This window comes from Chiloscyllium plagiosum, unplaced genomic scaffold (genome assembly GCF_037043375.1).
Source record: "Chiloscyllium plagiosum isolate Xiang-an unplaced genomic scaffold, Cpla_swu_hap1 HiC_scaffold_4, whole genome shotgun sequence".
Taxonomy (NCBI): Eukaryota; Metazoa; Chordata; class Chondrichthyes; order Orectolobiformes; family Hemiscylliidae; genus Chiloscyllium; species Chiloscyllium plagiosum.
This window is the reverse complement of record NW_028270142.1, coordinates 85332096-85358044: the sequence shown is the minus strand read 5'-3', so window position 1 is coordinate 85358044 and position 25949 is coordinate 85332096. Positions and strand designations below refer to the sequence as shown.

Genomic DNA, 25949 nt, shown 5'->3' with positions numbered 1-25949 from the left:
CTGTCCGTGCATTTAAGTATGTATGCTTTGGAGTCATTTTTCTCTCTATGATCAGCAAGCATGTTGGAGCTATCTGTTTCAATCTGCTCTTGTAAAGGATGTTGACTTAAATAATGTTACATATCCAGCATGGGAATCACTACTAACAAAAGAACAAAATAAACTAATTCAACAGCAGAGTAATCTGTTTTACCAAACCCACATGAGTGAGCAGTAATGCTGCAAGAACTAATACTGGACAAAGCAGCAGCTGATTGTCTCTTCAGATTTTTAAAGCAATAGGAGCCACATATATAGGTTGGGGAAGAAAACTTTGAATGCAATTGTATACCTACCTTCGAGGAAAATGTTCTCCCAGATCTTTAATGAGAGTTATTCTAACTGTGAAACCATAAGCATAGCAATTTCTTTCTATTAATCCAATTCCACTACCTGGACTCAATGTAGTTACACAAATAAATAGATTTTTTTTAGAAAACTATGGCAACCTCCATTTAGAATTATATTCATTGATACCTGTAGTTTGGCATCAGTTTCTCAGTTGTATGAGTTTATTAATACCTCCGAAGAAAAGGATGATTTCAGATTAAATATTTAAGAAATGAATAACTATGCAGAGAATTCCTAGTCCCTTTTGTATCATCAACACCCCTCCACTGCTTGTCCCTTCTATAGCCTCAATAGACAGCACATAGTATTCTACAGAAAGATAAAAAGCGAAAAAAGTCTTTTATGGATAGCAAAGGCACTATCACATAGCTGCAGATTGTGTGTTTGCAGATCTTTTTTATAATTCCAAACATGCAAACACCAAGATTTTTCTACTGATTTTCTTATGGAAAAATGATTTCAGCCTTCAAAGATAATGCTGCTGAAAAAAAAAATCTCAACAGAATTACATATTACAAATTATTGAGCAGGTCTTAATTCTCGACAAAGCATCCAATAATACATCTCAATTCAAACTCAAACCTAAGAATAAACTGCTGTATTCAGCATCATACTGTTTCCACAGTTCCAGCTTCATCAAAATGTGCTGTGTAATAAATTAAACGTTACACTTGAACTATTCTTTTGCTATTTCTTCTGGATCTCAAAGACCTTTTTTAGGCTTTTCTTCCACATAAGCAAATGAAAAATATTCTTTATAAATGTTAATTATTACTGATAGTATAGTTTCATTTAATTTGTAAATTGGTAAATTTGTATTTTACTTAGATTTGATTCTTAGGAGTGCCTATTATCAACGTGTATAGATGAGAAATAAGGGCAATGGAATTTAGCTTTGTATTGCTATTGATGCCAATGCAATGGATGTCCAAAACTCAAAAAATATTTCAGAATACTTTTGGCTCAACTCTAAGGATGTTAGACTCAGTATCTAACATGAACTTAGTAGTGATCTTTCATTTTGAGCCTTATCAATCGGTGAAAGCCCCCTCTTAAGTACTTTCAGAGGGGCACTCCACTAGTGCTTATTTAAAGGATTTCCATTCAAGCATTAGGCAAACTTCTCTTAAAGTTGACTTTCTTTTGGTGCTTCACAGTTAGTGAAAGTATTATGTTGAGTACCGTTGGATGAGTTGACAGGTTTTTGGATTCAGAAAGGCTGACGGTTTGAAGAATGACATACTGGCAGAAGTGAAGTGCTTGGTTAAGGACAAAGCTCTCAACTAAAGACATACCACCAAATATCTTCAAGGAGAACAATCTCCACATCCGACTCAAACGAGATAATCTTTGAAGTGGCTAGCTTTTACCAATTGTCTGAACTGTGCTATTTCGCATAACTGAATACTCAACTGCATTGCAGGCCTAGGAAAGTAATATCAGTGTCTATCAAGATAACAATGACCCTCAATTTCTAAGTCAGTGGATGTTTCCATGTGAGAGCAGATAATGTTCTTTTTAATATTTCACATTTCACCAGGCATCACTGCATCAGGGAGATGACAAAGACCCTCTACATAAGGGGAGGGAACTTCTCCCTTACCAGAGAAAAGGAGGAGTGAGCATTTGCCAGCAGGAGTTCTACTAGTCCTATTCATTGCTTGTACATGGTTCTGTGGGCCAAAATATTCACAGGGAAATATTCCCAATTACAAGGGTTACCATTCTAAGATCAAGTTGTATGTGAACATGCCCAGAAATTCCTATTAGTGAATGGCTCTCACTAGATGATGCAATACTCTCACTTTCTGTCAGCTTTGAGTTACCACGATGAAGGAGAAGCTAACTACAGGGTGATGAAGGATCTACATATCCTCAAAATACCCTTCAGTCACTGACTATGTATGGACAGCACACCTACAATTAAAGCGATAATGCAAACTGAAACAAAACAGAGAGAGAGAGAGAGAGAGAGAGAGAGACGGCATAAAGACCTCAAGCAGTTTCAGTTTGCACCAACTCAGTACAGGCACTGACTTGTTGAGGCATCATCAGGGGACTTGGTGCAGTGGTGCAACATGAATGGTGTCAACCTGAACCAGGACAAAGCATTCACACTCCAGTGAATATGTGCCTTACATCATGGGTGATACTTCAACAAACCTGTGTTGCCCCTTTGAGATCTTTATTTAAAATTGTTCACAAGATATGGGCTTTGCTAGGCAAGCCAACATTTATTGTTCATCCCAACTTGCCCTTGAAGAGGTGGTGGTGAGCTACCTTCATGAACTGTTGGAGTCTGCGGGGCATACCGACACATACAGTATTGTTAGGAATAGAGTTCTGGATTTTGTACCCAGTGTCCAGAAAGGAATGGCTATGTATTTCCGCATCAAGTTGGTGTGTTGCCCTGGAGGGGAATGTGCATTTGGTGGTGTTCTCATGCATCTGATGCCCTTGTCCTAGGTGGTAGAGGTTGTGAATTTGATATATGGATGCTGGATATGCAATAGTAAAACACTGCAGTGCATCTTTAATGGTCCACACTGCTGTCACTGTATGTCAGCAGTTCAGGGAATGTTGATGGTAAAGGATACAATATCAATCAAGGGCTTTGCTTTGTCCTGAATGTCAATGAATTTCTTTAATGCTTCAGGGCTGCACTTAGCCAGGCAAGCAGGATGTATTCCATCACACTCCTGACGGCTGCATTGTGACAAGTGGAGTTCTGAAGAGTCCATGCTGAGGCCACAATTTTTTACAATTTAAGTCAATGACATAAGATGACAGGAGTGACGTCATTCTAGCTAAATTCACAGACAGCTCTAAATTGCTGTAAAAGTATGAAAAAGACATAAGGAAATTGTACATATATAGGTTGAGTGAGTGGGCAAACATCCGGCAGATGCAATTCAGTGTGGCAACATGTGAAGTGGTCACTTTGGCTGAAAGAATAAAAAAGCAAGGTATTATTTAAACGAAAAGTGACTGTAGAATAACTTCGGTGTTCTCATACATGTGTCACAACAAGTTAGCATGCAGACACAGCATGTAATGGGATGTTATCCTTTATTAAGACAGGAATTCAACATCAAAGTAAGGATGTAAGATATTGGTGAGACCACAGTTTGAATACTCTGCAGGCTTGGTCTCCTTATTTAAGGAGGGACATGAATGCACTGGAGGCAGTTCAGAGGAAGTTAATTAGATTGATACTTGGATATTTGAATTGACTTATGGGGTTAGGTTAGGCAGTTTGGATTGTTTCCACTGGAGTTTAGAAGAGGAGTGACTTGGTTGAAGTATATAAGATCTTGAATGGTTTTGAGAAATGGAACACTGAAAGAATATTTCCTCTTGTGGTTTGATCCAGAGCTTGGAGGCACTGTTTGAAAATTAGAGTCTCCCTTTCAGAACAATGAAAAGGAGAAACATTTTCTGAGATTTGTAAAACTTTGGAATTCTATGCTTCAGAAGGTGGTCAAAGCAGGATTATTAACTATTTTAAGACAGAATTATGTAACTTCTTGTTAGGCAGGGGAATCAACCGTTATTGGGGTAAATGGGAATATGGAATTTGAAACACAAACAGATCTTATTGTGGTGGAGCATGCTGAAGGGGGCCAAATGATCGATTTATGCTTCTGTTTGTATGTTGCAAAAGTGGACAGGCAATAGGGAGACTCAAAGTGAGTTACTCACCACTAAATTCCTAGCCTCTGACTTATGGATGTAATCACAGTATTCATGTGGTTAGTCCAGTTTGGTTCTTGATCAATGGTAATCCCAGGGTGTTTATTGTGGGATTTTCAGCAATGGAAATCTAGTGAACATTAAGTGGAGATGATAAGATTCTCTCTTGTTGGTAATAGTCATTGCCTGGCACAGCCCAAGCCTGAATGCTGTCCAGCTCTGCCTACATACAGACATGGGCTGATTCAGTCGCTGAGAAGTCATAAATGGTGTTGGATATGGTACAATCATCAATGAACATCCTCATTTTTACCATTATAGCAGAAGGAAGGTTATTAATGAAGCAACTGAAAATGACTGATCCTAGGACATCAGATGCATGGACCTAAGACACTAACATAATGCCTGCAGCCACGAAAGTAACAGCATGAGTCTACCTGGTACCAAGCAGAGCTAACTTGTCAGCATGGCATCAGCCTGAGTTTCTGCTGTAGCTGGATTTTGCCCGTGCTCAGTGGAAGCTGAGACATTGGCTATTAGATACTCCTTCATCACTGTTGCAGAGGTAGCCACCAATTCCACACCGTAAAAGATTGGTTCTGAGCTTTGTGTGGATACCTACAACAAGCAGAATTTCTATGTTCCTTGACAGTGATAAAAGATTCTGAGGCAGGGCTGCCAGCGCACCAAGCATACGGAGTACATGTGCACATCAGAGCTTTCCAACAAAATTCTCATTAGAGTCTACTTTAGCAAAATTCTTCTGTTACTTTGCTCTCTAAAAAACTATCCTTACCAAATGGCCAGACTGCTAGGTGACTCACCAGCTATTGAAAGAAGCTCGATTCTACTCTCTAATGATTCATAGGTTCAATATTTCTGCAGTTTTACACTTTAGACCAGATAGTCAGATGAAGTGGTGAGATTTAAGAATGGGCATAACATTTTAAAAATTCTCAGTGATTCTTTTTTATTCATTCAAAGGATGTAGGCTTTCCGGGGCCAGTATTAATAGACAATTCCTCAAGAAGTTGCTGCTTTCCTGAGCCATTCAATACATTGGTGAATGTTCCAGAATTTTGACCAATGGCAGTGACAGTTACAGTGATACGTTTCCAAGTCAGGATGGTGAGTGGCATGGAGGGTTACTTGCAGGGGATATGTATCTGCTACTCTTGTCCTTCTAAATGGTTATGTGATTTTAAGGTGTTGTTTAAGAAGCCTTGTTGAACTTCTGCAGCATACCTTTTGGATGTTACATATTGCTACTACAAAGCATCAGTGTTGGAGGGAGTGCATACAGGTAGTTCTTCTGTAATGCAATGGTTGTGTTTGTATGCAACCCCGCATTATAGAAAAATCACTTTAGAAACAGCGCTTAAAGTGTTGGTGATGTAATCACGATGTAGCCAACACACATTTTAAAAGTTTGTGCTTTATTCGTCAACCCGTTACAGCGAATTTGCATTAACGAAACACACGCTATGGTAGAATGACCTGTACTTGTGAATGCCAATCAAGTGGGCTGTTTTGTCCTGGATAGTGCCAAGCTCTTGAGTATTGTTGGAGCTGCACTCATGTTGGCAAGCAGGGAGTTTTTCAGTGTGTCCCTGATTTGTGTCTGACAGATAATAAACAAAATTTCTGAAGTCAGGAGGGGAGTTTCTCACTGTAGGATTCTAACTTCTGACCTGCTCTTGTAGCACTGGTTTTATATGGCTAGTCCAGTTCAGTTTCTGGTCAATGGTAATCCTGGGGATGTTGATAGTAGGGGATTCAGTGAGGGGATGCCATTGAATGTCAAGAGGAAAAGGTTCAATACTCTTGTTGAATATGATCAGTGCTTGGCACTGGTGAGCCATAAATATTTCTTGCCACTTTTGATCCTATATCTGAACACTGTTCAGGTCTTGATGTATTTGGACACAAACTGCTTCAGTATCTGAAGAATTGTGAATGATGTTGACAATGATACAACTGTCAGTGAAAATCACCACTTCTGATCTTATAATGGAAGGCCATGATGAAGCAACTGAAGACAAGTGGACCCAGAACACTAGCCTAAGGAACTTGAGGCCTCATGGACAGTGGTAGTGTCCCTCCTCTGAATCAGAAGTGGGTTCAAGTCCCAGAAGAGTGAAATAACATCCCTGAACAGGTCAATTAGAAAATATCCATCCTGAATAACTCCTGCAGAGATATCCTGGAGTTGAGAAGACTGACCACACAACCACACCCACTTCCTATAGTCTAAGAAAGACTCAAGGGAACAGAGTTTTCCCTGATCCCCTTAAACTTTAGTTTTGATGGGATTCCTTGTTAATACATCTCAACAAATGCTGTCTTGATATCAACGGCAGTCACTACGCTCAACTGGGCTTCATATGCAGAGCCCCATTTCTCCTGAACAGCTAAAGCTGTGCCCACTGGGTCTCTGCACATTTCACTGTGGTTGTGTGCAACCTTGCTTTACAATGCGATAGCAAATTGTAACTCCCCAGTTACCTAACCAGCTAAAAAGCTAGAGGTGTGTAAAAATTGCAATAGGATATTCTGTTTGGTATCTGTTATCTGTTTAGTATTTAACTGTTCTGTGTTTATTTCAAGTGGTTACTGAGTTGGGCAAACCGAACTGAAACAAGCAAAGGGGAAGTACAAGTGCAAATATTTAAGACATGTTTGACAATAAAACTCCTATTACATAATATACAAAGAAATGGTGACATCTCTACATTTGTCCAAAACATAAAAAACAACTTGGAACAAGATGGAGAATATATTAAATTTGTTGGCACCAGGATTTTTCCTTTCTTCTGTAATTGATCTACTAATGTTGTGTAATTGATAGATGAAAAACTTTGTTTTTGACATCTCACATCAGAAGGACACTTTAGCAAGATTGCTTTTCAGAGTTTGTCAGTCAAAAGATAGAATGAGCTAGCCAGTCATCTGTTGCACCAGTGAGAAAGAGTTGACAAATTTGAAGTTCTGGCCTCAATTGAATTGGTCTAGACAGCTGTAATGCTGAGCAGATGCCCAGATGCAGTTGATTCCTGTTAGGCCTCAGCAGTATCAACAGGCCTAACAGGAATCAACTGCTTCATCTAAGTTGACCTTCCTCTCAGGGAAGATTTTGAACCCCAAAACTATAAAATTGCCGGCCTAAAACCACAGTATATTGTGGAGCCAGGAAAAGGACTGTAAATGTTACAGTCCCATTTTCCTCAATACTTGAACCACCTAGGAAATTAATTGCTGTTTAACAGAAAAATCCGGTCAATTGTACCGCCCTGGTAATTAGTGTTTGTTCATAATACTTTGCCCCTTTGAGCATGTGGCCTTGGAGATCTATTACAGATACCAATGATAATGTTTGTGCAGTTGCTAGATTTATCTTTACCTAACTTATTTCAGCTTTATCTTACAGATCAATATTATTTGTTCAATAAACAAGCCTGCCCTAATTTGCAGTTACAACACTCCTTTTGTTATATATACTCTGGGATTCCTTATAAGCTTTTAACTGGATGTCTGCTCTATTATTTGCCTCTAACCAGTTTTCGCAGATTATCTGTTGGATAAGAAGATCCTACTTTTGCACCAGCAATTTTATAGTTTTGGGGTTCAAAATCTTCCCTGAGAGGAAGGTCAACTTAGATGAAGCAGCAACTTGCAAAAGTTGATAATGTAAAGACAGCATATCTTTCGAATTTAACTTTTTTTTGATTGTGGGTGATTAGGAAAACAATTGTTTTACAAACAAGGATTATGGATGAAATCGCTGCACTTTGAAAGAGCAAATTACCATCAGGACTGGATGAGATGCATCTCAGGATTCTGAAGGAAGTGACAATAGTAATTATGGAAGCACTGGCCACAATTTCTCATTGTTCCTTAGACTTCAGTGTGGTGCCAGAGGATTGAGAATTGTGAATGTTATACACTTGTTCAAAAAAAGAGTGTAAAAATAAACCCAGAAATTACAGGCAGTCAGTTTAACTTTGGTGATGGGGTCATTTATTGAAACAGTAATTTGGGTGAAAATATATAGTCGGCATAGACAAATGCAGGTTAATTAAGGAAAGGCAGTATGGATGAATTGTGCTTAATCAAGTTGCTGGGATCTTTTGAAGGGGTTACTTAAAGACTTGATGAGGGCTATGCAGTTGATGTAGTACACATTTACTTCCAAAAGGCCACACAACAGACTTATGAGCAAAGTTAGACTACATGGAATAAAAGGGGCAGTAGTGACATAGATACAGGCTTTTGACCCTGGCATTTCCACATATATATTGACCAAGATCTTCTGTACAGGACACAATTTTGTGGGTGATACAGAGGTGGGAAGCATTATAAACCGTGGACAGAACTATTTTCAAAAAAAATCACAGAAAAGCTATGGTGGAATGGTGGACAGGTGGCAGATGAAATTCAATGTGGAGCCAAGTAAACTGATGAATTTTGGTGAGAACATAGCAGGCTTATGGTGAGAATGACAGGACCATTGCAACATACAGACTATATATCCTCATTTTGCACCAGCAATTTTATGGTTTTGGGGTTCAAAATCTTCCATGAGAAGAAGGACAACTTGGATTAGGCAGCAACTTGCAAAGGTTGATAATGTAAAGATAGCATTTTCTTGCAAATTTTACTTTCTTTTGATTGTGAGCTGATTAGGAAAACAATTGTTTTACAACCAAGGATTGTAGATGAAATTGCTGCACTTTGAAAGAGCAAGTTATCAAAACCAAACTTAGGTTGTGTTTACATTGTTGTTTTGTTCAAGAAGTGGGGGAAGCTGTAGATGGATTGGCACCAGAGCATAGTCTTATATGCTGTAGTGATTCAAGTGATCATCTGAATATGTCTTAAATATTGGGATGGTTCCTGCCTTTACTACTGTTTCAGGCAGTGAGTTCCTGATACCCACAACCCTGGTTGAAAAGAATTCTTCCATATATCCCTCTACATCCCTGCCCTTAACCTTAAATCCATGCCACTTGGTTATTGATCTCACTACTAAGGGGGAAGGTTTCTTTATATCTACCCTCTATCTACATCCCTTATAATTTTGTACACCTCAAGTAAGTTTCTAGTTAATCCCTGCCACCCTTCTTGAATAATGATACCATATTTGCAGCCCTCCAGTCCTCAAGCACCTCTCTGGTGTCAAGAGATGATTTGAAAATTAATGTTAAAATCTCTGCAATTTCCTCCATTGCTTCCACAGTAGCTTTGGATATATCTTGTCTGGGCTTGGAGACTTAATTTTAAACTTCCTAAAACCACCAATAGTGCCTTCTTCTGAAGAGGTAAATTGCTTAGATATATCACTCTTCTCTAATTTCTACACCTATATCATTCTTCTCTAGCATTATTACAGATATAAAATCCTCATTTATAGCCTCACCTAAGTCTTCAGGATTCTCAAACAATTTGCCACTTAGATCTCTAATGGGCCCCCTCTTTTGCTGCTTATCCTCTTGCCTTTGTGATATTTATAAAATACTTCTGGACTGCCCCTTTTCTTTAATCTAACCACGGATTGTTTTTATCCCCTCTTCACTTTCCCTAGTTCTTTTTCAAGTAACCTTCCTGCACATTTTATATGCTCTGGGTTTCTGGTGTTGAGCCCTTAGTATCTACCATAAACTTCCCTATTTTCCCTTATTATAGTGTTTCATAGTTCAATTGATCCCAGGGGTAAGATGAAGAAGGAAATCTTTAAACCCTTTGATCACATACTGTGGTACAGTGATGATGACATGAGCATGTCCATTAAATGTATGCTGACCGGAAATAAAATACATCATCTCACTTGTCTCAAATATAAAAACATATCCCAAACAGATGTATTATACTTGGTTATACATAGGCAGATATTATCAATTCAACAATTTGTACAAGTATAGATGTATACGAGACTAACATTTCAGACATTGTTGTCTTGCTGTTGTTTGTTCACTGCATAATCATTATTTCCTTCCTCACTTTGTTCATGGATGTTTAGTGTGCCAAATATTGGTCTGTGCTGGCTTCTGTTCTTTTATAATATCACACCATGATCAGTAATGATTCTGCATGATCTCATCATCCAAAAAATAATTCTAACAGGCTTTCACTAGCTCAATGGAGCTCTCGGATTGTTCCTTTTCAGAAAGCCTTTTGCAGTGGTACTTCCAGCCAAACTGGTCAATAAAATCTTGCAATTGCTGTCTCATGACATGGGTTAGTCTGTTCACCCAGAAGTCAATCCTTACCTGGGTCTTCGAGAATTTACAAGATCTTTTCTGATTCTTTCTGAACATCCATGGAAAGATCAGATGTGTTAATTCTGTGAAGCCCCATCTTGCCAAGCAAGATTTTCAGTGTGCTCTTTTTTCAGGATCAACAATGATTTGGTTTGCTAAAATAAATTCTATAAATTGTCTGAATAGTTACAATTCAGTAAGGATGTCACTGGATGATGCCATTTCATAATTAAGCCTTTTCTTTCTATTTTCCATTGCAGATCCTGCTTTATTTTTTACATGTAGAATGAAGAGCAGTATTTGTTTATTGGTTTCGCTTTTCTCTCCTTTTATTTTTCATTTCCTTGTTTCTGTATCCCTTAGTTTCTCAATGACATTGCTCCTAGGTTGTTTCTGGTCCCTTTAAAACTACAACTCTAAGAACTACAGGCTAAACGTTTCAGATGTTCATGCTTGTAGTTGCAGGTTTTGCAGATGGCTTTCACACCAAATAAAGAGTGACGATGTCTGCAGGCTTTTTTAATTTTCATACTGATTTAGACAAAGAAAATGGTGGATATGAATGAAGTCTGGATACAGCTAAGCATCCTTAATGTAGATAAACATCTTGAAGTTTAAAGCTCTACTTAACATTCCTTGGGTGTTTATTGTTTCTGAAGGGGTCTCCATAGACTCTGCGTCTCCATTCCAATTAGAATGTGAACTGCATAATAATGTTTAATTGAGTAGGCATTTTAATCTAAGTCAAAAGTCTTTCGCTGAGAATGAGGTGCAGCATATGTATGCAATTACAAGTGGTGAATACTCAGGTGAGACTGTAGGCAGTTTTGTGTCTTTTCTCATCAATACAGCAACAAACTTTACCATTGATATTTCTCAAACTCTCATCCCTGTCACAGGCACTTTTCAGGTAAATGATGGGCTGATTATTCTGCTTCTGTTCAAGACTGATTAACAGTTCCAGTGTACTGCAAAAAATGTCACCCTAGTCAGGTTCAAATGCTACTTTGTCAAAGGCAGAAGCCCATTGGGAAAAATCCTATTCAGTAGACTTGGCCTCAGATTGGACAATCCTAACGAAGCGTCCAATGGCCTGAATCTTGCAAGGTGTGCAATCACCATTAGATTCTGATTCTGTTGTAGTTGGAATCATGGTGGCATCAGAACAGGGTAAGTCTGGTAATTGGAAGTGTAAGTTTCCCATCGAACTACTGCAGATCTGTACATAATCAGGACTCTATGGTACATCAGGAACATAGATTGAGTCAGAAGCCTCTCCACATAACAGAAGATTTGGGCCCAACTTGATTGATGATACAGTCTTTAATAACAAAATCCTTAAATTATTAGATTTGAATAGTCTAAGAGATACTGTCATACTTGGTGTCTCAAATTTGCCAGTTTCATAATATTTGGAGTGGTTTCCATTTAAAATCTGTACCCGAGTGTCACAGGAGCTTAGAAGACTTGAAACAGTACCATTGAGCAAATTGACTCGTCCACATTGACATCAAAACTAGTCAGTGCTCAATGCAAAAAAACTCAAGATTATCAACAGTCCTCACCAAGCCACTCACTATTTTAACTGGAAATATATTGCAGTTCCTTCATTGTCACTGGGTCAAAATCATGGAATTCTTTCCCCAAGGGCATTGAGGGTCAACCTACGGCACATGATCTACAGCGGTTTGAGAAGGCAGCTCACCACCACCCTCTAAAGGATAACTAGGGACGGAATGTGAAAAAAGGCGGTCAACAAATCAAACAGGTATCCACTTTGTATAATCCAAGAATTACCAGCTTTATTTCAAGACTCCACAATCTTCAAGAAGTTCATTATGTGACAGAGCATTCTTTCGATATCACTAGTGGAGCAAAGCTGATACTTTGCAGCTTTTCTTACATATGAAGGTGTATTACAGTACCGCAGAATGCTCTACGGACTAAATTCAGCTCATTCGAGGGGATAGCTTTTTCAGTCAGGTCAGACATTGAGGAGATGCTCAATCTACTTTCCAATTTTGTTGCTCACGAAGAAACAACTGACATTTCTCAAGCAAAGGTGCATATTCGTGGCATCTGAGGTTTAATTGCTAACTAATTTAAGTGATAACTAATATAATAAAGCCTATACTTGACAATATCAAAGCCTTTCGTGCACTTCCAAACTTGTCTTAGATGAAATAAGTGACACTGTTCTCACTATTGTACTATCAACTTTTATCACAAATTCATGCCTAAGTTTGCAGAGACCGCAAAGTCTCTTTGAAAGCTACTATGCAAAAATGCACAATGGGAAAAGTCAATCATATAGCAAACAGCATTTAACATATTAAAGGTGAAGATAATATCTTCATCAATCCATGCACATTTCAACCTACGTGCAAAACCATACGCTACAACAGATGCATCAGGAAAAATGCCTGGAGCTGATAGAAATTAAAAATAAATCATTGGCAATCACTTCCATTGTTGGAAACTGTATGCAAATATTTTGTTGGAGAGCATAGCGAACTAGCCTGAACACAACCACCTGATGAAGGAGCAGTGCTCCGAAAGCTAGTGCTTCCAAATAAACCTGTTGGAGTATAACCTGTTGTGTGATTTTTAACTTTGTACACCTCAGTCCAACACCGGTACGTCCAAATCATTGCCTCAATCTATACTAGTGAAAATTGGCACAATATCTCCATGATATAAAATTTACTCTCAGTAACAATCACCAATCACCTGGTAATATTGTTAGCTATGTCAGGATGAGGCCATCAGCCTTTACACATCTACAGATGGGCAAATTGTCTTTATCAGTGCAAGTTTGAGGTTCAGTATCTCAGTGGTTCACATAATCAAGTGATGGACATGCTTATTGAAATTACTATCACAAATAGCACTTTCAACAGGGAAGTGATTGGCAACATTGAATACTGTAATCACAGTAATTCTACATGCAATAATTCTACATGCAATACAAGAGAGGCTAAAGACAGAATCTGTGAAAAACAGCATATTCCAGAAAGTTTTTAAAAGTGCCTGACATTCAGTACCTAAAACTTCAGTAGCCTCGCAGAATAGAGGAAGAGCTGATCCTTGATGCACTCTGTAAATTTATTTTCATGTTGCTCTTGCTTGCTTATCTCATTTGTCCAATATGCAGATTAAAATCACTCATGACAATTTTTTGCCCTTCTTACATACTTACATTATTTATTTTTATTCTACAATGAGGCAACTTTTTGGGGAGCCTACTCACAAGTAACACCTGTGACTTCTTTCCCTTGTTAGTCTTTATTTCCACTCAATCTGATTCTTAAGAATGATCTATGCACTTATGTCTTTATTACTCATCACCACACTGACTCCTTCCTTTATTAACAAAACTACTCCATCTCCTTTTTGCCTGGAATGTGGGATATCCTTGAATATTGAGTTCACAGTTCTTGTGACCAGTCAACCATGTCTCAGTAACAGCTATCAAGTCATATTATTTTGATTCTGTCCTATCTACAACTCTCATTATACAATTCATCAGGACAAGCATGGTTCAAGTGAAGGTTATCCTGATGGAACAGCTCTCTTTTTCCTCAGAGTTGGTGCCAGTGCTCCATGGATTGCAATAGAATTTACTTAGGTTGGCAGGCTCTCTCCTTATTCTCTTTGCGTCAACTCACTTCTCTCCCTCGCCAATTTTCAGCCACTCATTTCTACTCCTCTGTCTAGTCACCCACTGCTCCTTTTACCTAACAGACTCTCACTTTTACTGGTGTTGTTGGCAAACTGACCTCTCTACACTAACCTTGCTAATCTTCAGTTTTGCTTAATAATACACCTTCCCCCTCCTACCTCACCTCCCTTCTCCATAGCTTTGCTTACCTCGATCACTATTGCTCCTCACTTTCTCACTGCACCTCCAATCACAGGCTGTTTCTCCCATGAGTTTGCTGCTGATAGACTTACTCATGGAATCTATCAGCAGCAAACCCACAGGTTAAATGGCCTGTGACTGGAGGAGTAGCTCCTTTCAAAATTTCTCACATAAAAGTGACATTTTTCTGATTGGTTGCCACCATGATTCATTTCTTCTGTGTTGTTTAACTACTTTTGGAGGTAAATTTGCCTTTCCTTGTGTACTTTCGGTATCATTTCACACATAAGCATTTGACTGGTTATCCAGGAAGTGCTACAAAAACATATATTGCCCATAAAGGACATTGTTAAGAAGAAATAATGATCGCATAACACAGACTGGAAGAGTTAACTAGAAATTACATCATTTAAACTGTGTAAAATCTGTTCTGCATCTCTAAACCAAACCGATGATCAATGAAAACACAGCAAAAATACTTTTTATTGAAATGCAAGCAGTCCTGAGCAATCAACATTTCTTTGCTTGTTATACTTAATAACTATATAGCTATTGGGCAGAAATCACTATAGCAAATTAATATTAATATATTAACCACTTATTTTTCAGTGACATTCAAGATAACTTGCAAAATGAGGTTTGCCAAAGACAATCACTTGGACACAAGACTTTGGATACAAGCCACAGAATTTGTTACATTACATGTGACATTGTGATGCAACCCGCATCTGAATTATGGCATTAAACAATTTGGCGAAGTCATGAAGGATAGTCTGAGACCTTCAGGGGAATGTTTGAACAATCTATTCATATCCTACAACCTCAAGATTGTGGACATTAGTGCTTATCAAAAATCTTCATGTCTCAAAAGCTTTTCTGTACTTGGAGAAAACACTGCAAATTCTAAGAAATGTCTTACTCTTCCAATCTTTGTTATTTATGATGGTTAATTTAAAATAAAGTATGTAGTTTAACAAAAGGAAAAATATGTAGTATTCATGTATCCATGAACTACACTCTAAGCTTTTAGTCAAAGCTAAGTCTGCTGACACAGAGACACTAAATTGAAGCAAAAATAGAAAGTGAGCAGACATTTTAGAAGTATTTGTAAGGAAAATTTCTATAATATATGTAGAAGTTGGTCTGTATATATTATCAAGAGGCTATATCCTTTATTTATGAAGATATGAGTTTTTAAACTTTAAACCGAATGGATCTGTCACAAATTGAACTGAGACAAGGTAAATTACTTCAAAATGCAAAACCACTTTGAGGAGGAAGGCAGAACAAACAAATCGCTCTCAGGAGAGGTGGGAGGGAATTTGCAAAAGAGAGAAAGTCCTGACAAATCCATCCAAATCTATTACTGTCTAAGGAAAACATTAACCAAAGGAAAGTACTAGATGTTGACACTATGGTTGTTATCAATGATCTAACCTGAAAGAACTGTAAAGGGTCACTGGACCCAAACTTTTAACAGCTTTCTCTCCACAGATGCTGCCAAACCTGCTGAACATTTTCAGATATTTCTATTTTCGTAACCTGAAATAATTTCTTACAATGCAAACTGGCACCATTATTTTAAGGGAGGTTTCAAGAGCAATTGGAGATTATTGAAAGAGAGACAGCTGTCACCACTAATCACTCTCTCTCAAAGAAACTGGCCTAAAAAATAATCATAGTAAAAACATTCCAAAAATGCAGAGATTTGAAACATTGAGAAAGATTGTTACTGCTGAATTTATCCAAGAAACCAAACTAACCAATCTTGTTATAGTCAATCGTTACATTGCAAAGATATCAAAAAGACTTTCAATTGTATATTTTATAATCTTCCTTTCTATCCCTTTTTTAACATTATATGTATATGTATTTGTGTGTGTGGTGTAAGTGTACATACATGCGTGCTCAAGTGATTGCACAAAAGTTGTATTTTCAATATTGTATTTTTATTATTTTACTCAGGGTTAGCAGTTAATAAGCATGTTATTTCTTAAATTTAAGGATATCTTGTGACTGGCTTTTTACTGTTGACAATGAAATTAGTTAATAGTCTTTAATTAGCAGAAAATATAGTTTTGTACTAAAAATAACTTCAATCTTTGCTGTGATCAACCTAAGAAGACTAAACATAGGAGAACTGATTCACACCTTATCACGTGGCTATAATAAAACTTCTCCAAGGCATAAGACACATGTGAGACACTTGCAGCATTGATCAGTATGTGTCAAGGTTGCGGAGCACCCAAATGTTCGGCATGAGTCCTAATGGCTGATAGCTGAATTAAGGGTCTCTGGAAATATACCTCCTTGGTCACGAGATCATGTTGTTTTCACAGTGTATGACTTAACAGCTTCTTAACACTCCTCAGAAACTTGCTTTGCTCTTCCTTCTGAATTCTATCAATAAGGCCTCAAGACATCTGTGTTCTATTTTACCCCCACTGCCAGTCACTTTCTTTCAAATAAAGTCTTTCTAACAGTTACAGCAGCTACTGTACCTTGAGCACACCTACCCTTTAAGAGATGCAGGTTGCCTTTAGGAATTGCAAGCTAGATGTTCATTGTATAATGCTCACTGCTGGGTCTTAACTGAGGGTGCATCCAGTCAGAACACATTTCACGTTGAGCTTCACACCATAATCATTTGATCGTGAGGTCGTACAAAGCGTCCCTGCTGCCTGCCTCAATAAGTCCAAGAGTAGGTGTGGTTGCACATCACGAGCCTGTACCTGATTCTAGGACTAATCTAATCTTTCCTAGAAAAGTGCTTTGAATGGACTCAAGTGATTTCTCATATCAAGAGACCCTCTACTTTACTCAAGTATGACTCTTCCTTTTAAAGCTATTTCTCCCTTGCAGGAAAAGCCGCATTCCTTGATCAGTACTTCTGCATTTGGTGGGCTGAAAGACAGAGGGAGTAAAAGATAAAATCTATATTTGTTTCACCCAGGTAAATAGTGCGGTGAGGAAGGCATATGGCGTACTGGCTTTTATTGGTAGAGGAATTGAGTTCCGGAGTCCTGAGGTCATGATGCAGTTGTATAAGACTCTGGTACGGCCGCATCTGGAATATTGTGTGCAGTTTTGGTCGCCATACTATAGGAAGGATGTGGAGGCATTGGAACGGGTGCAGAGGAGGTTTACCAGGATGTTGCCTGGTATGGAAGGAAAATCGTATGAGGAAAGACTGAGGCACTTGGGGCTGTTTTCACTAGAGAAAAGAAGGTTTAGGGGTGACTTGATTGAGGTGTACAAGATGATTAGGGGGTTAGATAGGGTCGACAGTATGAACCTTTTCCCGCGTATTGAGTCGGGTATTACAAGGGGGCATAGCTTTAAATTAAGGGGGGGTAGATATAGGACTGATGTTAGGGGTAGGTTCTTCACTCAGCGAGTCGTTAGTTCATGGAATGCCCTGCCAGTAACAGTGGTGGACTCTCCCTCTTTATGGGCATTTAAGAGGGCATTGGATAGGTATATGGAGGATAGTGGGTTAGTGTAGTTTAAGTGGGCTTGGATCGGCGCAACATCGAGGGCCCAAGGGCCTGTACTGCGCTGTATTCTTCTATGTTCTATGTTCTATGTTCACTTGGTGAGAAGGGATATCAATCTCAAATGCTGAGTACTGTGGAAATAGCACAAATATTTAGAGATCGAAAATAGTTAGAACAAAATGTGTACAAAACATATCCTATCTCCTCACATAGCCGAGTTAACAAAAAAACTAATTTATTCTGATTTGGCTCATAGAAGCACAGTATGTTAGATTTTTTTCTCTAAGTAGTGAACAGAACAGAATTTGTCACTTCAGTATTAAATCATTAATTTAATAGAATCTTAGGGCCAAATCCCATTCTGTTTGGGCAACTGCAACAGAATGGGATTTCCAGCCAACTGTTGTTTTTGTCCCCAAGCCTTGTGTACTTCCTGGTGCATAGGCATTTAAAAATTCGACTGATGGTGCCACCAGTTACACCCCAAGTAAAAACAACTCTGAACAGGGTTTGAAAATTGATGTACCATGGCTAGAAAAAAACATGCATAAGTAAGTAATATTGGGATGGAGAAATAATATCAAATGTATTTTTTCTCATGAAAATAGAAATAGTATTGGTGACATCCACAATAGCACACCAGATTTAAAAAAAAAATCAGAACAAACCCGGCTACACAAAAAAAAGAGAATAAATGGATTTGCTGTTAAACTGTTTCATGTCCTTGAATATTACCTCCTATAAGCCTTTATGGACTAAGAATTTTTATTTTACAATTTTAAATCATTATTTCAGAAGGACAATTAATTCATAAAACACAGTTTGGTTTCTCAGCTGCCTTTGAATTGTTAGTGCAGTCATTTGGAAAATGCGTTGGTACAATCTAAAATAACAATTTTTCCCCCAATCTCTCCATGTTAATAATAACATGGCCATAACAAAAAGATTTTACTTTTAGTAATTCAGTTATTCAATGGATCAGGAAAAAAACTTGAATATCTTGCAAACTGAATTTGAGTGTAATTGCATTGTTAAAGATGATGCAGCATGATTTGTCAAAAACAGTAATTGCAGGTTAAAATGTGACCCTGCACATGCAGCGATCCAATGCCTGCTCTCTGCTTCTAAACTCCAAAGTTGCTTTCTTATAGATGTTCTTATAGATGCATAAGCCTCATTTAATACTGTTCTACAAAACTGGGAGATGCCCAAAGCATGTAATTAACCATGCCAAATACAGGTAGGAGAGAGCCCACCACCCTCCAATCCTTCAAAAAGGTCTGGAGTAGTAGGTTGGAACCAGTAAAGGGTTTTGTACATATTTTCTCCTACCAAGTGGTGAGATTGAATCTCAGAATATTCTGGCTACCAGATAGGCACTTTAACCCATTAAGTCATGAGATGATGTTCAACTGCATTACTTAAAATTAGTGAACAAACACGAAGGGCAGAATTTTCCTGTTCCCAGTGTTTCAATAAAAATGGCAAGTGAAATCACAAAATAACATGAGAGTGAGGAAACAGAATTTGTCAACTGTGAGAAAACCTTGGCTGATTTATTCATCAGCCTGAGATGGTGATTTTGTAATCTCACACTTGCGTGATAGCAAGCTTACTGAATTACATCTGAATGTTGTTAATATGGCATGTTGGCATATTAACATTGCACTTTTGATCTTTCACTCTATAAATAGGAAACTCAATGGCGCAAAGCCTTAACAAGTAAAACAGAATGGGTACCTGATGATTTGTCTCACCAGAATCTGGTGTAGCTCACAGAATGCCACTGCCCTAAGTTTGCTTTATGTGCCCCTGCTTTTTCTGTACAAGGCCCCATGATGGTCAACACAGCTCAGCATTGACAAAGCACCAGCCTCAAAAAATCATGCCTGCTCTCAGACTAGTTCAGACACTACTTCAGGACTTCAATTATCTACTTTGTAGCTGAAGGACACAAAGGACTTGCACGTTTTTGCCAGGCCACTTTGCACTGAGGAATGACCAGGCATTTCATTTATTTATTCAGGACATTTAGCATTGACATACAACCAGGCATCTTTTGACTCATTGCTCACTTTTTAGCACACAAGGTCTTTACCTAACTTAGAGGTAGATAGATTCTGTGGTTGAATTTACTTGTTTTCGAATTTGAGCAGATGCAGAAGTAATAGCTGGCTTGGCCAGCATTTATTTTCCAATTGGCTGTTGAGTGTGATATAGACTTACAATGCAGTTATTGGCAATGTTGAATTTATCCTGCTTTTTGAAGACAGAACATATCAAAGCAATTTTCCAACATTATTGGGTACATGCCACTGTTGTAGTTAGGAGCTATTTCTAAAGCATTAGCCTTCAATACTGCTGCGGGAATATCATGATTTGCAGCATTCAGTGCCTTTGGCTGTTTCTTAATATTATATGAAGTGAATGAAATTATTTGATGATTGGCACCTTTGATGCAGGGTACTTCAGGAGGAGGCATCTACCCAGCATTTTTGTCTGAAGCTGGATACAAATCCTTCAGCACTACCTTCTGCACTGATGTGCTGGGCTCTTTCAGTTTGAAACAGTGTAGCCTCCTCCTGCCGGTATTTGTTTAATTTTCTGTAACTATTTGGACTAGATGTGGCAGGGCTGCAGAGCTCAAATCTAATCTGTTGACTATGGGATCAATTAGTCCTGGATTATTCCATTCTCTGTTTGATATGCAGGAAGCATATTGTTGTAGCTTCACCAGGTTGACACCTCATTTTTAGGTATGTCTGGTGCTGCTTTTGGTATGCCATCCTCCAGTCTTCATTGGACCAGGACCTATCCCTTGGGTTGACAGTGTTGGAAAAATGGAGGATATACCAGGCCATGAGGTTACAGATTGATTGCTGCTGATGAGTTACAGAGCAGTCTTAAGATGTTAGATCTGTTCAATATCAGTTCCATTTAACATTCTAGTAATGCTGCACAACATGATGGAATGTGTCACTAATGTGATGACACTTTCTTTCCACAGAAACTGTGCAGTGGTCATTATAACCAATACGGTCATGGACAGATATTTCTGCAAAAATAGATTGGTGAGGATGAGGTTAATTAAGTTTTTTCCCCTCTTGTTCACACCTACACTATCTACTGTAAATCCAGTCTGGCAGATATATTGTTTCGGATGGGGTGGCAGGTTGGTTCAGTGGCTAGCACTGCTGCCTCACAGTGCCAGGAAGCTTGGTTCAATTCCACCGGCAGGTGTCTCTCTGTGTAGAGTATGCACATACTCCCGAGGTCTGCATGGGTTTCCTTCAGGTGCTCCGGTTTCCTCCCACTGTGCAGGTGTGGTGGATTGGCCATGCTAAATTGTCCATTGTGTCCAGGGATGTGCAAGCTGGAATTGGCATGCTAGGTCAGTATTGGCACTACCAAACCACTCCCAGTGATGGACACGAAGATTATCCAGTTGGAGTACATTCTGTGTCCTTGCCACCATCAGTACTTCTTCCATTCAACATGGAATACATGTATCATTGTGAAAATATTTTGCTATTATAAAATATGTAATAACAGAGCATTTAGAAATCCCTAACATAATTTAAGCAGCATAGCTTTATTAGAATTCTTTGAAGAGGTAACAATATGGGTAGATAAGGGGAACTCATAGGTACAATATTCTTGGATTTCCAAAAGGCATTCAATAAGGTACCCCACTGTAGGTTACTTAAAATTATAGACTGGTTAACTAATAGAAGACAGAGAGTTAGGATAAGCAGAGGCGCATTTTTAGGATGGCAATCTGTAAATTATGGAGTATCACTTGGATCAGTGCTTAACATAATTATTTACAATGACTTAGATGAGGGAAGTGTTATCAATAATTTGTGGGAAGAACAGGTGAGAAGACAAATGGTGAGGAAGACAAAAAAGTCTACGGAGGGCGATAGACTGGTTAAAATCTTGGCAGATGGAATACAATGAGGTAAAATGTGAGGTTCTACATTTGGCAGGAAAAATAGAGGTGAGGAATATTATTTAAATGGAGAAAGACTACAGAAAGCTGAAGCACAGAGGGATTGGGAATCTATGTGCATAAATCACTGAAATCTAGCATACAAATTCAGCAGGTAGTAGGAAAGGCAAATTGAATGTTGGCCTGTACTTCAAAGGGAATGGAGTAAAAAAGTAGTTAAATATTGCTAAAACAAAGTACTAGACAGACCTAGAATACAATGAAAAGGTTTTGGCTCCTTATGGAAGGAAAGATATACTGGCATTGGAAGCAGTTGAAATAAGGTTGACTAGGTTGATCCCAGATATGGAGGGACTGCATATTGAGTATATTAGGCCTGTACTTATTAGAGTTCAGGTGAATGAGAGGCAACCTTATTGAAACATCTAAAGCTTTTAAGGAGATTAATAAGGTAGATGTGGAGAGGTTGTTACCCCTTGTGTGAGAATCTTAAATGAGAGGACATAATGTCAGACTAAGTGGTCACCCAGTTAGGACAAAGGTGAAGATGAATTTCATCTCTCAGAGGTTAATGAATTGCTCAAATTCTTTATAACAGAGGGTTCTAGAGGCCAAGTCACTACGTATATGCAAGGCTGAGACAGACAAACATTTAATCAGTAATGTAGTCAAGGGTTATGGAGTAAAAAGTGGGAAACTGAAGTTGAGGATTATCAGATAATCCATGACCACATCAAATGGCGGAGTAGACTCAATGGGTCAAATAACCTACTACTGATCCAAAGTCTTGTGGTCTTATCTTACACTTATGGTGATTATTGTTCATCAACTGAGGAGGGGTGGTTGGTGGTAATCAGCAGGAGGTTTCCTTGGCCATCTTTGACTTGTTGCTATGAGACTTCATGGGGTTTGGAACCAATGTTGAATAAACCATGGCAGTTCCTTCCTTATTGTATATCCCTTTGCCATGACATCTGGTAGCTAAATCCTGCTGGTGGGACAAGACATACCCAAGGATGGTAAAGGTGGTGTCCTTTATATTGTCCATTAGTTACGATTCTGTAGGGTGATCTTAAACTGCACCGGGTTAGGTACTCTTGCTGCCTGATATCTGATAACTTGCTTCCAAGTCTACTCTGCAGAATGGTTGACCTGATGATTTTGATTACTTTGAGGAAATCATCAGCATTCTACACGTGGTTGATCTTTCAAATAAATCAAGGAAACACAACTGTCTCACCATATGACTTTTCACAAGTGTAAGCCTTTCTCCAAATAAGGGAAGGTGTATCAAGCAGACCTTACATCTTGTGTTGTTCATTAACATCGCTCAGATCCACGTGGTCTAGTTTGGATGGGGAAAGCCAGTGTGATATAATGGAAGGACGGTGGTTGCTACTTCACTCTGCCAAATTTTTCCTTTTGCCCAATTTGAGACAGGCAGTCTGGAAACTCCATCTTTCTTCTATGTGCCTATTCTTGAACAAAGATCTGTGAATTCCTTCCAAGGTTGTGAATGTCTATATATAATTAGATAATCATTTGAGACTTAATACTTATTGCAGATCAAATGCTAAAGGTCACACAATTTGCAGCAACCATTTAAACAGATTGTTTGTGTCCAGTCATTAGAAGTACTGATTGAGTTCATAAGAAGATGTCTTTGGACCAGACAAGAGGTAACCATGTTTTCCTTAATGGCAGTGACAAATTTTTGCACCCTCAAATGAGTAGATAAAAAGCATCAACAGGAGGTTCCTGTGAACTCTTTTCCTCATCATCTTTGATTTTCTTTGACAAAATGATCAATGTTGTAAAGGCTTGCTTTTTTTTTACTAAATATGATTTCAAATGAGCTCTGCCATCTCTGGAGGATCCAAAAAGGTCACTTATCCACAGAAAAGAACAAACGTGTGACAAATAACCAAATATATAATAACATTGATGAAAATCAGTAGTTACTAGCAATTTCAGTGAAATACAATTACATAGTGATTCTGTTCCACAATGTCAATCTTATTCTCAAGGCATACTGGTGTGGGATTAAATGGTACAAGTTGAAAATTAGGTTTATTTGCCTAAAGAATACCATCATTTATGATAATAACTTAAAGAAACTCATGTTCATGGGATAATAAAATATAAATTTTACTTCAGCAAATACAATTAATCAGGTTGAAAAATGCTTTGAATTCTAACTTCCTTAGAAGTTTTCCACCTAAGCTTCCACATTAACTTAACAGATCAAACTGAAACATAATTTTGTTTTAAACAGTAATAGTATTTTTTTGTTTTACTTTTCAGAATGAACTAAATCTGCCAGAAATAAAACAAACACCTGCAGATGCTAGAGAGTTAATATAAACAAAATCAGAAAGTGCTGGAGTAATGAGTATGTCCGGCAGTAACTATACAGAGAAAGAAAACAGAGTTAACATTTCAAGTTCAGTGACACAGCATCTAGACCTGCTGAATTTCTCCAGCATTTTTGGCTTTTGTTTGTCTTAAATTCAAACAAATCAAGTATCTTTTTTTTTTCAAAGTGAACAGGAACCAACAAAAGTAAAATTCTCCTGATTGATTGATTTGAATTCCACTAATTTCTTTCTGAAAACCCTATTATTTCCATTTTTTCAAAGGACATTATGGTAAAGGAAGCTCTACAAACTAATTGGTCTGGTGTATATGACAAAAGGTGTTCTGAAAATTGAAATATGTACAGAATGAAGTACTACATAACATATGCTAGAAAATAAGATAGCTCACCTTTCAGATAAATTCTTTGACCATTTATTTCTGAAAAGAGGAATTAAAGCATTTTCAAGCAGTTTAAATCCTTAGCTCTTGTTACCAATATCAGGTTAGTAATGAAGACTCAGGCTGTCACATAGTACATTAGCCAGTTGATATGAAACGTCCATAGGAATTGAAGGAGGCCAACATATTCCAGGTCTCAGGGCAAGTTGGTCAAGTGTTCCTGTGCTGTATATATGGGGGAACTTTCATTTGCACTTCTGTTAAATTATGCTTAAGTTACTAGTTTTATGCAGTGTATTAATGAGAATGAAGAAAAGGAATAACCACATTTATTAGAAATAATTCAGAATAAGCTAGAAGTCTGTACACAGGTACATAGTATAGACAGGTACATCAGGCATAATATACTGTTAAAATGCTTTATGAGGCATTTTGATAAGCAACCTTGAAACTGCAAACATTCACATAAAATATTCTCCTCGACACCAGTGACACAAAATAAATATGGTTTGGATGATAGGGAAGGGTCTTTTGAGCCGATGTTATCAAAAATAACATTTAAAAAAATCATCTGAATGATTGGGAGGTGGGGGGGGGGGGAGAAAGAGTGTGGGTGGAGAAGTCTTGTGATGAGTTTATGCATGGGAATTAGATGCAGACTGGGAATGGGTTGTATTTGGACAGTTCAACTCACCGTCTCAAAACCATTCTTTTTCATCCGCCTGCAGGACTTGAGGTAAGTACGTATGCGCTTCCGGGCACGCTCCTGATATTCAGGGAATTGCCGGCTACATGACTCAATTATTGCCTGGATCTTTTCTTTGGGCTGCTTAGAAATGGGGACCATTCGGTCCAAGTTTTCATCTACAAACAGCCTCACAAACATCTGTTGGCAAGAGGAAGACAGAGGAAAAGAATGCATTGGACCGCTGCTCTATTTTGTACTTCTTTACTCCCATCTTAAGTGGGCACCGCAGGATAAATTCAATGACTCTGCACTCACAATAGGCCACCAAGCTTGATGGAAGAGGGTGATGTGGTGATGGTGCTATAATTCATCAACACTGATTTTCCAATACATGTTGCTGTCTTGTGAGGCTTCCCACTGGGGTGCAGATTCAGTGAATAAACATTTATATCTGCAACCCTATCCAAGCAGGACCATTTTAACATCTATAAAATTTAGTAAGCAACAAAAAATGCTGGTTAATTGAATGAGAGAGATTATTCTTGAACTAACTATTGTTGTGTGTGTGTGTGTGCACTATAAAAGAACTAGTACCAGACTATCCATCATAACTATCAAATCTGAAGTTGACATGAGTTTACATCCATTGAGCAAGCTGCTGGCATAATGCATTTATGGGAATATATTCTCTGCTGTGACCCAATGAGTTCAGAGAAGTGAAGCTCAATAATGTAATTTGGCTGTGTTCGCTGAAACCAATAAAAACTATACATTGGTCATGTTTAACGGTCCCAATTCTGCATTTGGCTCTTCTTCCCTTACTTCCATTAGAACCTATACGTACATTTACCCT

At 38.2% G+C, this 25949-nt stretch overlaps 1 protein-coding gene and 1 long non-coding RNA gene across 4 annotated transcripts in view; one reads left to right on the top strand and one right to left on the bottom strand.

Annotated features, from left to right (window-relative positions):
• Positions 1–25949, bottom strand: part of LOC122549071 (nucleolar protein 4-like) — a 349310-nt gene that overhangs the window by 28686 nt on the left and 294675 nt on the right. For 2 of the 3 annotated variants that reach the window (XM_043688281.2, XM_043688280.2), the window contains one exon: positions 25103–25294. The exons of the other annotated variant lie outside the window; for it this stretch is intronic. In XM_043688281.2, the coding sequence (XP_043544216.1) occupies positions 25103–25294 (192 nt within the window). The remainder of the gene's footprint in view (positions 1–25102; positions 25295–25949) is intronic. 3 annotated transcript variants of the gene reach the window in all.
• The window catches only part of LOC148150178 (uncharacterized), a 77882-nt gene that overhangs the window by 38199 nt on the left and 13734 nt on the right, over positions 1–25949 (top strand). The gene's annotated exons all lie outside the window — the stretch shown is intronic.